A 14,120-nucleotide genomic window follows, 5' to 3' on the forward strand; every position below is an offset into this window, starting at 1 on the left:
TATGCAACTTTTATTTTTGTTTAGAAAGGGGAAAGCATATGGTATTGTGAATCCTGATGTAGAGTCTGCACCTGAGGAGCATTTCACAAAACAAATAGCAAGTGATTTCTACTGACTACTGTTATAAGCTACTGTAAATACTTGCATCTGATTGGCTGAGAGCAAATTGGTCAGTGAAAATGACTGACAAAACTTTTCATGAAATGCTCCTCCGATCTGTTTTGTATTTTATTCATGAATGAAATTATCCATGTACAATGTACGTTAATCTTAAGGCTCTTCACATACATGTACAAATAATGTTGATTAAGCTTACACATATATACGAAAATACATATATATTGCATGAATTTCATGTATAAAGTGAAATATTGATCGTCAGAAATGAATTCTTGATTTCTCAGACACAGTATGACTATAAAACTCAATCTTTACAAGACATGAATGTATGTGTATGGGAGCTTGAACCTTGCTACCATATTGAAAATCATTTTTCATAAATAGTATTTTTGCTAAAAGAGAAATGCCAGTAGTTGCAGTAAACACTGATTTCATGAGAAAGTCTGTAAAACCTGGCTTGTCAGTATATCATCGAGGATCTAGATCTGGTACAGTCACATAAACGGAACTTTGTGAAATCTTGAAATCTACGCTGAAAAATAATATTCACACTGAAGATCAACACAGATAAGCGCACGTGGGACAGTGTATTATTATTGCTTTGAATGTCGTGCCCGACGCTTGACCCGAATCCTGTGTTTATTTGCTAATTTCTCAGCAATTACACAATTTCTTACAGAATCCATTGGCACATATTCTTTATTTATACAAACAGACACTTTGGTGGTCATTTCATTGGATTCTGTACGAACTCATTACAAAAACTGGCATTTACATGTACCTTTAAATTATCAAATTAAAGGAAAGTAATTTTCTATAAATGAAGATCAATAGAGTATTGGGGCATTTTCCCCTTTTAGTAATGATTAATCATCACATGTGCTTCAGTGCTGTTTCTTTACAAGGTATGGGTGTACTTTACCAAGACATGTATGTATTTTAAAATTCTTTGTTTAGGTTTTCACACATTATATTCACATCTCTGTATTATGTACACTGTTTAACATCATGGTTCACTTGCTGCATGTATCACAATATAGCACTGGACATATTTTATTTATAGCAATAAATGTTTTTCACTGCATGTAACTTACAATCTGTGTTCACATCGTCTTTGAGAGTTCAGTTGAAAAATATGAATAAGTGACAAGAATACACTTGAATATTATTTCAATAATATTCCAACAGGGCATTTCATAGACAAAAAAGATAAAATGAATAAGTATATAATGCCTTTCTCTCAAGTCAAAATAAAAATATTACCGTAAAATGGATTTCTAGGAACTGGACACTTTTGAAGGGGAAACATCATTAACAGAGAAATCTTTTTGTATTCCAAATAACTACAATTCTAGTCTTTGCACAAAATAAATTTCTAATCTTAATCTTAACTATAAGAAATTAAACCACAGAAATATCAAGAATAGCATGTGGTAAAATACTTTCTTGTCAATGAATCGGTGTCTACTGTATGCATGCTTATCGAATATGCTTGAATATCAAAATGCGAAAGAGGAAAGAGCTACACGCACCAACCCCCCCCCCCCAAATAAAAAATAAATAAAAGGCTTTAGTTTAAGAATATTTATATCTATAAGGCATCTTTACCATTTTGATCAAATGCACAAGGTGCTTAGAAAATAGCAAAAGCAAAAAACTAAAGAGAACAGAGAATTACAAGAAGACACCTTACAAATGAGGAAATCTGTCTGTCTTCAAACCTTTAGCCTCTGACATGGGAGGATTAGCTGTTCTGCTGACATTTAACTTGTTTCTTTTATCATGGGCCCATCATGGTAAAAAATAGAAGCTACCATATCAAGAATAAAAGATTGGTGCTTCTTCTGTAGACTTCAATCCAAATGGGATTCGAAGGCCAAAATAGATTTGACAACAATAGATGAAAATCTGCATTGCACTCCGAATAAGCTGTTATCCCGAAGAGACAAAATGCTTCTGATAGTCCCGAATCCTGTCATACCAGCTCAGAGACATATTTGTACAGTTGTTCCGGACTTCTTCATTCCATGCCCTTTGATACTGCACTTTGCTTATTGCAGCTCTTGAAAGATGTAACCTTGATTGTTTTTGAGTGTCCTGGATGTGGTCCTCACCTGTTGATAAGTCTGTTCTCTTGAACTAAAGTCATGTCTAATTAATTATCCTCACATGTCAGCTCATGGTGACATCCTCTGTATCTTGTCCACCCGACTTCTTGGCGAGGTACTCTTGATACTGAACTTTACAGCTCTTGAACAACGCAATCTTCTTCTTGATCTGCTTTGGAGTGTCCTGGTAGTAATTTTTAACATCCCGGGCCATTGCCTAATATCAAGAGAAAAAGAAAAACATGAATTACAATTGGAAATATCTACATTAATCTTGAAAGCATACATAAACTTTTTGCACCACTGTCCTTTGAAAAAAAAATGGTTACTGAGAATAAATTAGACATATGATTATTTTTAAATTAAACCTGGTGAATTAACCCCCCCAAAAAAAAGATTGTGTAGAAAATGTATACTTACGTAATTCAATATTGACAAAATATACAAAACAATTATTGTCTACTCTCTTTTGAAAGGAATGAACACTTGCAAAATCTGATACTCTGCAAATTACATTGGTGAAACTGATCAGACATAGTAACATTTCTGGGTGGGATTTCATAAAGCTTTTCGTGAAGTTCCGCACAGCTTTACGCACGACTGGAACCTGTTCTTAGGCGCTAAATCAGTTTCATAGGAATATCATTTAGAACAAGAAATGGTCACCAGTCATGGGTTAAGTCATTTGTAACTTACGAACAGCTTTATGAAACGGGCCCCTAAAGTGATTTGAATGTAGATATCCTTCTGAAGCAAATAAAAAGAAAGAGAATATCTTCATTCATAATGAGAGTATAGTTTACCTCATCCACTGAAACCAAAACACAACAAATATGATAGGGAGATTTAAATCTGTGATAGGTCAATATGCCATCACATGGTCATAGCTGCAAGGATCAGAAATTGTTATATTCTAGGTTTTGATGTCACAATGTATAGTGAATAGAAGTGTGTGTATCGTAAAAGCCAGTATTATATTCACTATTAAAGGAGACTTCTCTCATTGCTTATAAGCTGCATAATCACATAGAATTGTATCTACGCTAGCTTGCATGATGCACGTGCTAGCTGGGTGTTTTTTTCAATGAACGTTGACGGATCAGAGCTGTGGCAAGCATTGCAAGTTTATCATAAAGCCAATATTAAACAGATATTGCCTGGACTGTAGTCTACTTACCTTATAATCAGTACCATACTTGTCCATCATGTATGCGCAATACATCATCATAGGGTCAGAGATTCTTTCTCTCTTCTTGGTGGGCATATCAGCTATGGCTTCAAGTTCTGAATAGGAATGAGGAGAAAACAAGCTTATTGAATTCATATCCTAGTAGGCACTTGAGTATAGATGAGGATAAATATCAGTGATTTTCACTAATTATTGTTAGCTACTGGAATCCTTGTTATGACAAGCTATAATTGTGTAGAGACATCCACAAGACTTGTGAATATGTGATGAAAGAAATGTGTGGCAAACACTTATTATCAGGTGGTCGCATACAGATTAGTTAAATTGCCAAAATATCAGTGGTATGAATCCGTACAATATTATTATTTTTTTTCTGAATTCTGTGATTTCACAAAAGCTGTAAGAAAAGTCATTTGTAGTTGACAGCAAAATATATTTACCTGTCACTTCCTGAAAAAATACTAAAACTGCCATTTCCACAAGAGATAAGGATACTTTGGGTTTGACTTTATAAAAGGTCATTCAGTCAAAGTTATGTTGTAGATGACAAACATTTACCTTTGATAACCTGCTTATTGCCTGAAGGACGGGTAACTTTATCATCAACATCCATAGAGTCATCGAGATTGACAGGGGCAAGCCTCTCCTATGGAATTGATACAAAGTCACTAATTAATAACAAGAATAAATAATACTGATGATGATGATGAGGAAAGTGGTAGTGGTGGTGGTGGGGACGATAACAGTGATAATGGTAGTGGTGGAGATGGTGATGATGATGATGGTAGGAATGGTGACAATGATGATGGTGGTGGTAAAGATGATGATGATGATGATAAAGGTGATGACAATACTGATAGTAGTATATGGTATGTAGCTGGGAATTTCAGTGGTGATGATGCAGGATGGTACTTGTAGTGATTTAAGATTTCAATTTATATCGATATTTGTAGTTGTTAACAAAGTGTATAAAATAGTTGCATCAAAAGGAACTGTTGCTGCACTAGCGCCACAAGCGTCTCTGGACGGTGTGTGCACTCAATAAGATATCAGTATTATTATTATTGTTGTCACACTGACAATGGTACAACATTTGATGTGGATGATAATAATGAGGTTTGGTGTTGAGCTGCTGTATGAAGCTCAAACACCAAGCTGGGTTCAGAAGATTCATATCACATTATCAACAGCTCATGACGGTGTTGCGGCTCTACACTGCGCTGCTGATCATCTCAACTTTAGGTGAGAATTACTGATAGCAAAAGTGAAATCAAGGAGATGTGCAATAGATAGGTACAGTCCAGAATGCAAAGGCTTTTTTCACCTCAAGAATCAGTAAGAGAAATTACTGCTCAGTAAAATGCAAAAAACTCAACTAATTTGCATTATCTTTTGAATGCTAATACTACCACAGACCGATCATAAGGGTTGTGATGAGGATCAACTTACCTTAGTTGTTTTAATGGGAAGAGTCTTGTTAGGATCCGATGATAATCCCATGGCTCTCATGTTTTCCCTCACGGATTTCTTACTGTCCCATGCAGCCTTAACAGGCTCACTGAAAAATAAATCACAATGAAAATTTTAGAGTTTTCTACTTTACCTGCTGAATCTGAATTTTGTTGTGCTATATACAGATGGATTCAGATTTCAGAAGATTAAGAAATTATAGAAAACAGTTTCAGAAGTCAAAATCATTGTCAAACGTCACATTGAAGTAATGAATATTACTTTGGAATGGTTAAAGCTTGTGTATAGTTTTGGTAAATCCACCAAAATGCACCTATCACTATTCCAATTCATTGCTAGCTAATATGAATGGATATGCCCTATAACAGTTATGATGTGGAGGATATGAAATGAAAATGTGTTTTACAGGATAAATTTTGCGAGTTAAATTTAAATTTAACGTCACCCGATCAAATTAAAATATCTGTGTGTTTTTGCCTTTCAATTAAATCCTATTCCAAATCATGGAATGGGCTGAAACTTTCAAGATATGTTCTTTGTCTGTAACTTTTGGATATCTAATCACTAAATTTATAAGATAAGTGCTTGAATGCCCATTTTTTTTAATTTAAAACAAGCATCACCGAGAGAGGGCGCTATATATCCAAGAATTGAATATTTGAAATTTTCTCAGAGAAGTGCAGTTGGAAAAATATCTAACGGTCTCTACGCTTCAGTAAGACTGTCATATTAGATGATATTCGATTATCAATCACATTATTGACCCTTTACCAAAGCTATACACAGGCTTTAAAGTGTGCCAAGCACAGTTCACCATATTAATATAATTTACATCTCGAAATATCTTAATGTACATGGCAGAGATCAACTACAAGTTTAAACATACTGTAAGGGCAGAAATTGTGTGGCAAATTGGAAATCTACACCAGAATGCATTTGGATTTGAGACAACATTTAGATGCACAACACAGAATTAATAATGAGAGCAGATGGTTTCACATACTATTTCTTTTGTATTTCATTGTACGAAAGTGCTGGGCGATATTTTAATATCATAAAAATTATGTGATATTGAGAATTGATAATGCCTGATTTTATGATCATGTTGAGATATTGAGGTAACATAATATAACTGAAATATTATCAACTATGAAAAGTTAATAAATACCATCGCCATTTATTGACCAAAATGCTGCTCTTGTATTCCTTTAAACCAACTCAGAACTTCAGAAGTTGGTACCCAATATCAACTTTTCAAGGACAAACACCAACGAAGGCTATACTCTCATTTCTCCCTTCGCTGCTCTGAGTTACAGCTTATCTCATAATAAACATGATACTAGAGTAGTAGAGGCGCAAAGCCAATGTGGAAGACTGTCAACGATGTGGGAGATTATCTCCAAGTAATTACATCAGAGACTTTTTGAAAGTCTTTAAAGGGATGCTCCGGTCTAAAGATATTTATATCTCAGTGAATAGAGTAAAATTCAGAGAGCAAAATGCTGAAAATGGATCAAAATTTGATAACAAATAACGAGTTAAATGGGAATGAAACCTTTAGAACAAGTAGACTTGTGTCGAAACAGAAAAATCAATGAATAAGAACAAAAAAAGTTTGAGAAAAATCAGACAAATAATGAGAAAGTTATGAGCATTTGAAAATTGCAATCACTAATGCCGTGAAGATCCTCCCATTGGAAATGCGACAAGGACGTGTGATGTCACATGTGAACAACTTTCCCTTTTATAAAGGACTATAAAATGCCCCCAAAATGTCTCTTTTTGCTTCTTCTTTGGGAGAAACTAACTCCCGTATTTCAAAATATTGAACAAAATATAATTAATACATAGAAAGGTGAAGAATTTTCATCAAATAACCAACAGATGGTGAAGCAGAGACAGCAATAAAATTGATTACTGTAAACTTTTGCAAGTTCTGCAGTGATTTTCTTGCTAACCAATATTGCAAACAAATTTATTTTCTTCGATCTACACACAAACACACACTATGCATGTAGGCATGTACATGTAGGATAGGAGCAGAATGTCAATAGTGCAAACAATCTCACATGTGAAGCAGTTTTTCATCAAAATAATCACAAAATCGGAGGGAATTTTTTATAATTGTAATGGATCATCAGATTACTGATTTAATCGGTGATGTAGTCAGAGGAGCAAGTTATTGAGTTTTCAGTTTTGAGTCTTGTTGTGATCGGTGTGGAGTTGTAATGGGATGAGAGATGCCTGTGAGTGATGCCGCGATGTTTCATCGAAATTTTAAGTTTTACAATGCTGCACTTATGAAATTTTATTCATTTCTAAAAGATTTTAGCATTCTAACAATTCTTAAAATATATTTAACCCCCCATCCCCAAATATCATTAAGATTTTTGTTAGATGATTGGATTTTTTTCCCTTTGACGTTCATTCTTTCTTCCTTTCTTGGAACAAAAAAGAAAATAATTGTAAGAAAGAAAGAACAAAAGAAAAAGGAGAGGAAGGGAGAAGGAAGAAAAAAGTTTAAGGAAAGAAAGAATGAAGGAAATAGAAATGGAAATATAAGAGAAAGAAAAAATGAAGAGAGAGAAAGGATCAGGAAAGAAAGCGAGGAAGGATTGGAAATAAAGATAGATGGAACAAAAAAGGCAAGCAAGAAGGATAGAATTAAGGATGTAGAAAGAAAATGATAGAAAAGAACTTTCTTTTCTATCATTTTCTTTCTACATCCTTATATTATTCACAATCCGGTAGGCACTTAAGAACCAAGTTTGAAAGGATACTTGTAAAATTATGTCACTCTCGCCGATGAATATTCATTAGATCATGGTCGTGCGTGTTCAATACACACTGAGTGCATGCATGCAGAGAGTTTGTATTGAACACGCACGACCACGATCTAATGAATATTCATCTCGACAGTGACGTAATTTTACGAGTGTCCTTTCAAACTTGGTTCTTAAGTGCCTACCGTACCTTTGTTTACGGTGTTGCAAGCTAGCTGCATTCTAGGCGATCAGCATTATTTTTTTGCTCGTTCAATCCACTTTCATCATCATCTTGTCAAAAGATGGCGTACTTTACCAAAAAAGTATATACATGAGATGCAACCTGTTGATTTTTGGTACAATTTCCTATTATGCGCTGACGACTTGAATTGAGAATGTTCGATACGAAAAATTGCTTGATTGTTTGCGTACTTTCCACCGCAGTATTAAGGACGGATTGAATGGAGTATCCTGGTTGAGACTTGGAGGTAAGCGATAAAAACACTTTTATAAATAATTTCCAATTCATTTTTAAAACAAACTTAAAATTAAATCATTAAAATAAGAATACGATAGTGGAGAAATACTGAAACGTTTGGCCTTTTTCATTCCCTCACATTAGTGTGATGAATGAAAACGTCAAAGTCCACTATGAAACCACATGCGTTGTGCGAGGTTAGTATTACTAACCGGCATAATCGTGATATAGTCCCCAAATCCAAAAGTGGGGATTATTAGATTCACACCTACCAGAACGCATGAAAATCACTTCCTTTCTCCAGAACACAGTCCCCAACTCTCGCACAACAATGTGGCAAAATGATAACACACACAAATGAAACACACAGTATATAAACACTAGGGTTCTCTCCCTATTATATACTCGTGATACAGTCCCCACTCAATGGGAAATCAAGTTCGATTTTCACGGCGGTGGGGACAGTTTAAACAGTATAGTATACTCGTGATCCAGTCCCCACGCTATGGGATACACAGTTCGCTTTGTACGCAGTGGGGATAGCTCCAACAGTATATATACTCGTGATACCGTCCCCCCACAACATCAAAGCGTGCTCGTTCAACAAGAGGATGGGGACAGTTTCCCGATGCAACGTGACAAGGATAAAACACATTTGGGTATGGTTGCGGAAGTTGGGGGAGGGGTGGGGGGGGGGGGGGAAGGACTTCAGCCCCTACCTTTTTCCAAACATAAACGTAAAAATATGACCATAAGATTGTGATTTACTGTGCATCTTCAGTTTCCAATGTAATGCACTTTACCCATGAATGTAATAATTTTTGATCGCCCACAAATGCCTTCATATGAAGCACAAAAGTGCAAAGTCTTTTTCCAGACCCGGTTAATTAAAAATTATAATACAAGTCCAAAGTCTTTTTTCCAGACCCGGTTGTTTCAAAAATCTGTCCAAACTAAGATACAATAATGATATTCCAGTGGAATAAAAATTAAAGAGTCTTGTCTTAACCCCACACCCAGTTCTCTTAAGAATACAAATTAAGCATAACTTTAATCTTAAAACTTGTAGCAGGGCCCACTGGGAGAACAGTTTTCGGAACTGAAGTGGCTACCCTGGGTAAATATGCCGCTATTATTATTATTATTATTATTATTATTATTGTTTCCCATGATTTCCTATTTTGAAATAACTGTGTCTGGAGCAAAGACTACACCATATTTCCGTGCTATTCAATGTTGATAAGATTGCGAGGTTTATGTCTTGTGTTTTTAACAATTTTTTTTCAACTAGGTCTGGAGGAAAGACTACACTATATGTCCATGTTGTTCGACATAAATATTTTTTTATTATTATTATTAATTCATTAGTAGTAGTATTCATTTTTATTTCAAAGATCTGGGTCTGGGTGAAAGACTACGCTATATTTCCATGTGGGCCTTTGTTACTTTTTTACTCTGGTCTTGGAAAAAAAAGACTTTGAACTTATATCACAATTTTTTAAAACAAACGGGTCTGGAAAAAAGACTTTGAACTTATATCACAATTTTTTTAATTAACCGGGTCTGGAAAAAGACTTTGCACTTTTGTGCTTCATATGAAGGCATTTGTGGGCGATCAAAAATTATCACATTCATGGGTAAAGTGCATTACATTGGAAACTGAAAATGCACAGTAAATCACAATCTTATGGTCATATTTTTACGTTTATGTTTGGAAAAAGGAAGGGGCTGAAGTCCTCCCCCCCTCCCCCGCCCGCCCCCCCCCCCCCCCCCCCCCATCCCTCCCCCAACTTCCGCAACCATACCCAAATCTGTTTTATCCTTGTCACGTTGCATCGCGGGAAACTGTCCCCATCCTCTTGTTGAACGAGCACGCTTTGATGTTGTGGGGGGACGGTATCACGAGTATATATACTGTTGGAGCTATCCCCACTGCGTACAAAGCGAACTGTGTATCCCACAGCGTGGGGATGGTATCACGAGTATAGCTATACTGTTGGAACCGTCCCCACTGCGTACAAAGCGAACTGTGTATCCCATAACGTGGGGACTGGATCACGAGTATACTATACTGTTTAAACTGTCCCCACCGCCGTGAAAATCGAACTTGATTTCCCATTGAGTGGGGACTGTATCACGAGTATATATTAGGGAGAGAACCCTAGTGTTTATATACTGTGTGTTTCATTTGTGTGTACGTGTGTTATCATCCTGCCACATTGTTGTGCGAGAGTTGCAATTGGGGACTGTGTTCTGGAGAAAGGAAGTGATTTTCATGCGTTCTAGTAGGTGTGAATCTAATAATCCCCACTTTTGGATTTGGGGACTATATCACGATTATGCCTACTAACCTCGCATGTTGTGTGAGTGAGACTGAGAACAAGGTTATAATTATAAGTAGGCCTAAATATAACCTTGTTCATTGAATGAGTGATTAAGGAGGACTTTGTTGATTATTTTAATTAAGACCTGGCTCAGCTCAGTCGACCCGGCTGTTGATTGCCCCGTATTTCATTTTGTGAAAGCTGGTCACCCTGCTCGTCACCATGTCCATGAACAAGATAAAATGCACGAAGACCTAGTCAAGAACTCCCGACACCATTTGCTGGAAGCTTCCCCGCGGAAACTCCCCGGTCGGACACCGCAGACCGGCCACCCATTCACGATCGGATCTACGGAACCAACGACTCATTTTAAATAATTGCTTACCAATCGATATGTGGAAGCCTCTTCTGTTTTTTCCACATCTTCCTCCTGTTAGCTGAATATTTAAATTTCCTTCGTTGTCTGGCAGCTTTTGTTTTCGCCATTTCGACGGAAAGTTTAATTCAAAATCCAATAACGTAAGCCAGACTCTGCAGAATTCAGAAATCAGAATTAGCACGTGCGAGTAATGGTATAGTTAACGTAACAAAATGTCATGGAAATAATGGACAGAATAGGCCTAAGTAATGTTAGAGCTCTCGCACATATCTATATCTGGTGCTCATATCAATTGAGGAAGTGTTAGGGGGTTAGGGAGACAATTCCATGCTCATATTCATATTCATGCTGTGGCCTACAACTGTTTCAACGAAATAATGTAAAACTAGAAAATGCCACGTTTGTTATAAAAAAAAAATATATATCAATGAAACTTCAGGGCCGTCAATGTCTTACAAAGAGTTGCGATTGATCCAATCAACCACAACTATGGAAAGCCAGCAGTGAACATCTACAATGCATGTTTGTTCAAAAGATTTTCTACCTATTTATTTATATCAAAGGTTCATCGTTTTCTTGGAAACTCATGTGCTTCTCTTTGTTTACAAAGGACATGGTGCAGATTTCCTGGATAAAAAATTATGACATTGTCGCCGGATTTCCATAGAGTTAGGGTTGATGGGATCAATCGTAACTCTTTGTAAGACGGGGCACAGTTTTGATAAGGCATATTTAGGCTGTATTCACAAAATAGCATCATTATACTCCCGGGGCTATACTCTACTAAAGCCTTTGCATAACTGAACACCCATTAATGTAAAATGATTTATAGCATGCATATCGACAGCTTTTATTTTTTTCATTCTATCGGTTAATGAATCATTTTAAATCTAATATTCCTTTTAATATAAAATCTGCTATCCTCCCCTTTATGTCTCAGCATTTCAATTTCTCATTGTAATTATATTTGTATTAGAATATTTTTGAGAAAGAGAGGGAGGAGGGAGAGTGTAGATTAAGATAGGCGGCGCTGGGGGAGGGGGTGTTGACTATAAAAGTCATAACCTTTTCCAGTGGTGGATCCAGGATGGGGGAAGCAATTTTCTTGGTTTTAATTAGTGCACTCTTGATCAGGGGCATGCATCCCCTATACGCTTGCCTGAATGGATTGCCATTGTGTCTTCATACTGGGAGGGAAGGGGGCGGGGGGTGCATGGCTTGGGTTATCAAATAAGTAGAAAAAGTGATTTCTCAATGAGGATTATGACAAACCAATAATTACACAAGGTTATATGCACTCGTAGACTTTCATGCCTTCGCTTAACAGTGTATTCGCCTTTCATAGTTTTATTTGTAAATAATGCCTATAAAGTTTTCAACATGAAAATTCCAGCACTGCAATTTTACAAAGTGTAATACTGTGTGATTATGTTTTAACAACAAAGAAAACCATTTAAAAATGAAATCTGCGAAAAAAAACTATGTAGTTTATCATTTGAATATGTTAAGATTAAGAATAGCTTTAAGAATAGCAAAGTTTTAAAAACAGCCGTACATAAACTTGAAAGGCTATGTGCCAAGGAAAGCTTGGAACCAAAAATGGATATCAAAGTATTTAGAATAGATAAATGAAGGGCAAAAAAATAAAAAAATATTTGTTTATTTCTGATAAGGAAACCAGTACCATTGACAGAACTGAAAATAAATCCTCTAGGTATCTTTCTCATAAGAGAAAATAAATAAAGATGAAGGATCACAATTATTGCATGAATGGCTTAGCAAGCTAGATTTTTTGTTATTACAAAAGAAAGACACAAACTACCAGCCAGTTTTTCTTAATATTTTTTATTCTTTACTTTTCAAATTTGTACATTTGCAAACTCATATCGAACATAGATAGATTTAACACCCATAAACATGTATAAAGTTAATCCATATTATGTACAATGAATACAAACTGTACAAAACCTATATAATTGATACTATACAATGGTATTTGTAAAATAAACTATCTGCATATGTGTGTAAGGACGGCATAGTGGCATAGTGAACCCAAATATCACACAAAGAGAGGACAGATCCCGATTTTGGAATCATTGTACTAGGTATGCATACAACCAGTATTTTTCCATAGGATGGCAGCAGTTACAGGATAGAATGGTTCAATATAATATCATAAGGATATTATAGTGCATATAATATTATGTACATATCTCATACAAGAGGCCTGCATACTAAAAAAGTCGAAAACAGAATAGCTTTAATATTGCTACGCTTAATACATGAGACGGAATTTACCATAACCCACCCGTGATGAAATAAAATGTTAGGTGTACTTATAACTAGACTTATCATCTTGCAGAGTTCATTTACCGGTAATTGTTTATTTGCCAAGCTTGGATAGTTTTTTTCCACAGATATATGAATCCTTGCTGAAAATTCTGATTATGCATTTGACAAGTCTCACAGCTAATTCAAATTTTTTTATCACTCTTTTTATCGCAGAGGAAGTGCATAGTTTTTGTAAAATGGGCTACATATGTGTAAAAAACAGCTTTCGTAGGAAAGAAATATTGGAGCAATATTGTACTCTCTTTACTAAAATAATTAATAATTCTGCACCAGCATAATGTAGGGTGGGTTTGGAATATTGATAATCAATGTATTTTGGAGGTAATGGTATAGTTTAATCAGACACAGTTGCAAGATAGACTATACAGGAATGGCACATTAATAATTTTGTAACAATCATTATCAAAGCATTTAAAAATCTATACCAAGTGCAACTGAAAAATATCAACAAATCACATGCAAAATCTGAGAGGTGGGTTTGTGCACTGGTATGATTTTTATGTGTTTTCAAGACCTTTCTTATTTTACATTTCTGGCAAATGCACAACATTAACATTAGAATAAATGACTGAATTTTTTGTAAACAATGAGCACATTGTTACACACCTGTCATATTTTCAAGAGCAGATTTGTTCTTTAATAGTATTTGTTGAAACTCAAAATACAGAGATCTTATATTCTACATTTGTGATAATCATAACAAGGTATCTGTAATTCTTCTCAATGCAATCTTGAATCGCCTAAACCTTGCCATTGCTTTTATCTATGCCAACAATGAGAACTACCATGGTATCATCGTTAAACAGCTCGTCAAAATCAAGGTTCTATGGAAGTCACTAGGAAGTCACCACTGATGGCAAAGACACCATCAATAGTATGGTTCTGCAGCAACAAGCTTACAAGATAACAAGATTTCTGCTTTGAAAGATAACATC

At 35.5% G+C, this 14,120-nt stretch overlaps 1 protein-coding gene across 1 annotated transcript; it reads right to left on the reverse strand.

Moving 5' to 3' along the window:
- Nucleotides 1–1,149: 1,149 nt before the first annotated feature.
- Nucleotides 1,150–11,014, reverse strand: LOC121424664 (nucleolar protein 16-like). The gene is made up of 5 exons (XM_041620402.1): nt 10,840–11,014; nt 4,867–4,975; nt 3,976–4,063; nt 3,406–3,512; nt 1,150–2,445 (listed from the first exon to the last, which is right to left on the reverse strand). The coding sequence occupies exons 1-5, from the start codon at nt 10,938–10,940 to the stop codon at nt 2,293–2,295; spliced, it is 558 nt and encodes a 185-aa protein (XP_041476336.1). The 5' UTR covers nt 10,941–11,014; the 3' UTR covers nt 1,150–2,292.
- Nucleotides 11,015–14,120: the final 3,106 nt, after the last annotated feature.

Source organism: Lytechinus variegatus, chromosome 12 (genome assembly GCF_018143015.1).
Source record: "Lytechinus variegatus isolate NC3 chromosome 12, Lvar_3.0, whole genome shotgun sequence".
In the NCBI taxonomy this organism is placed as follows: Eukaryota; Metazoa; Echinodermata; class Echinoidea; order Temnopleuroida; family Toxopneustidae; genus Lytechinus; species Lytechinus variegatus.

Coding starts and splice junctions, on each gene's coding strand:
- LOC121424664 (XM_041620402.1), bottom strand. CDS start 10,940: ATGGCGAAAACAAAAGCTGCCAGACAACGAAGGAAATTTAAATATTCA. Junction 4,976..10,839: donor AGGCTTCCACATATCGATTG/GTAAGCAATTAT, acceptor TTTATTTTTCAG/TGAGCCTGTTAAGGCTGCAT. Junction 4,064..4,866: donor TTCCCATTAAAACAACTAAG/GTAAGTTGATCC, acceptor TCAATTCCATAG/GAGAGGCTTGCCCCTGTCAA.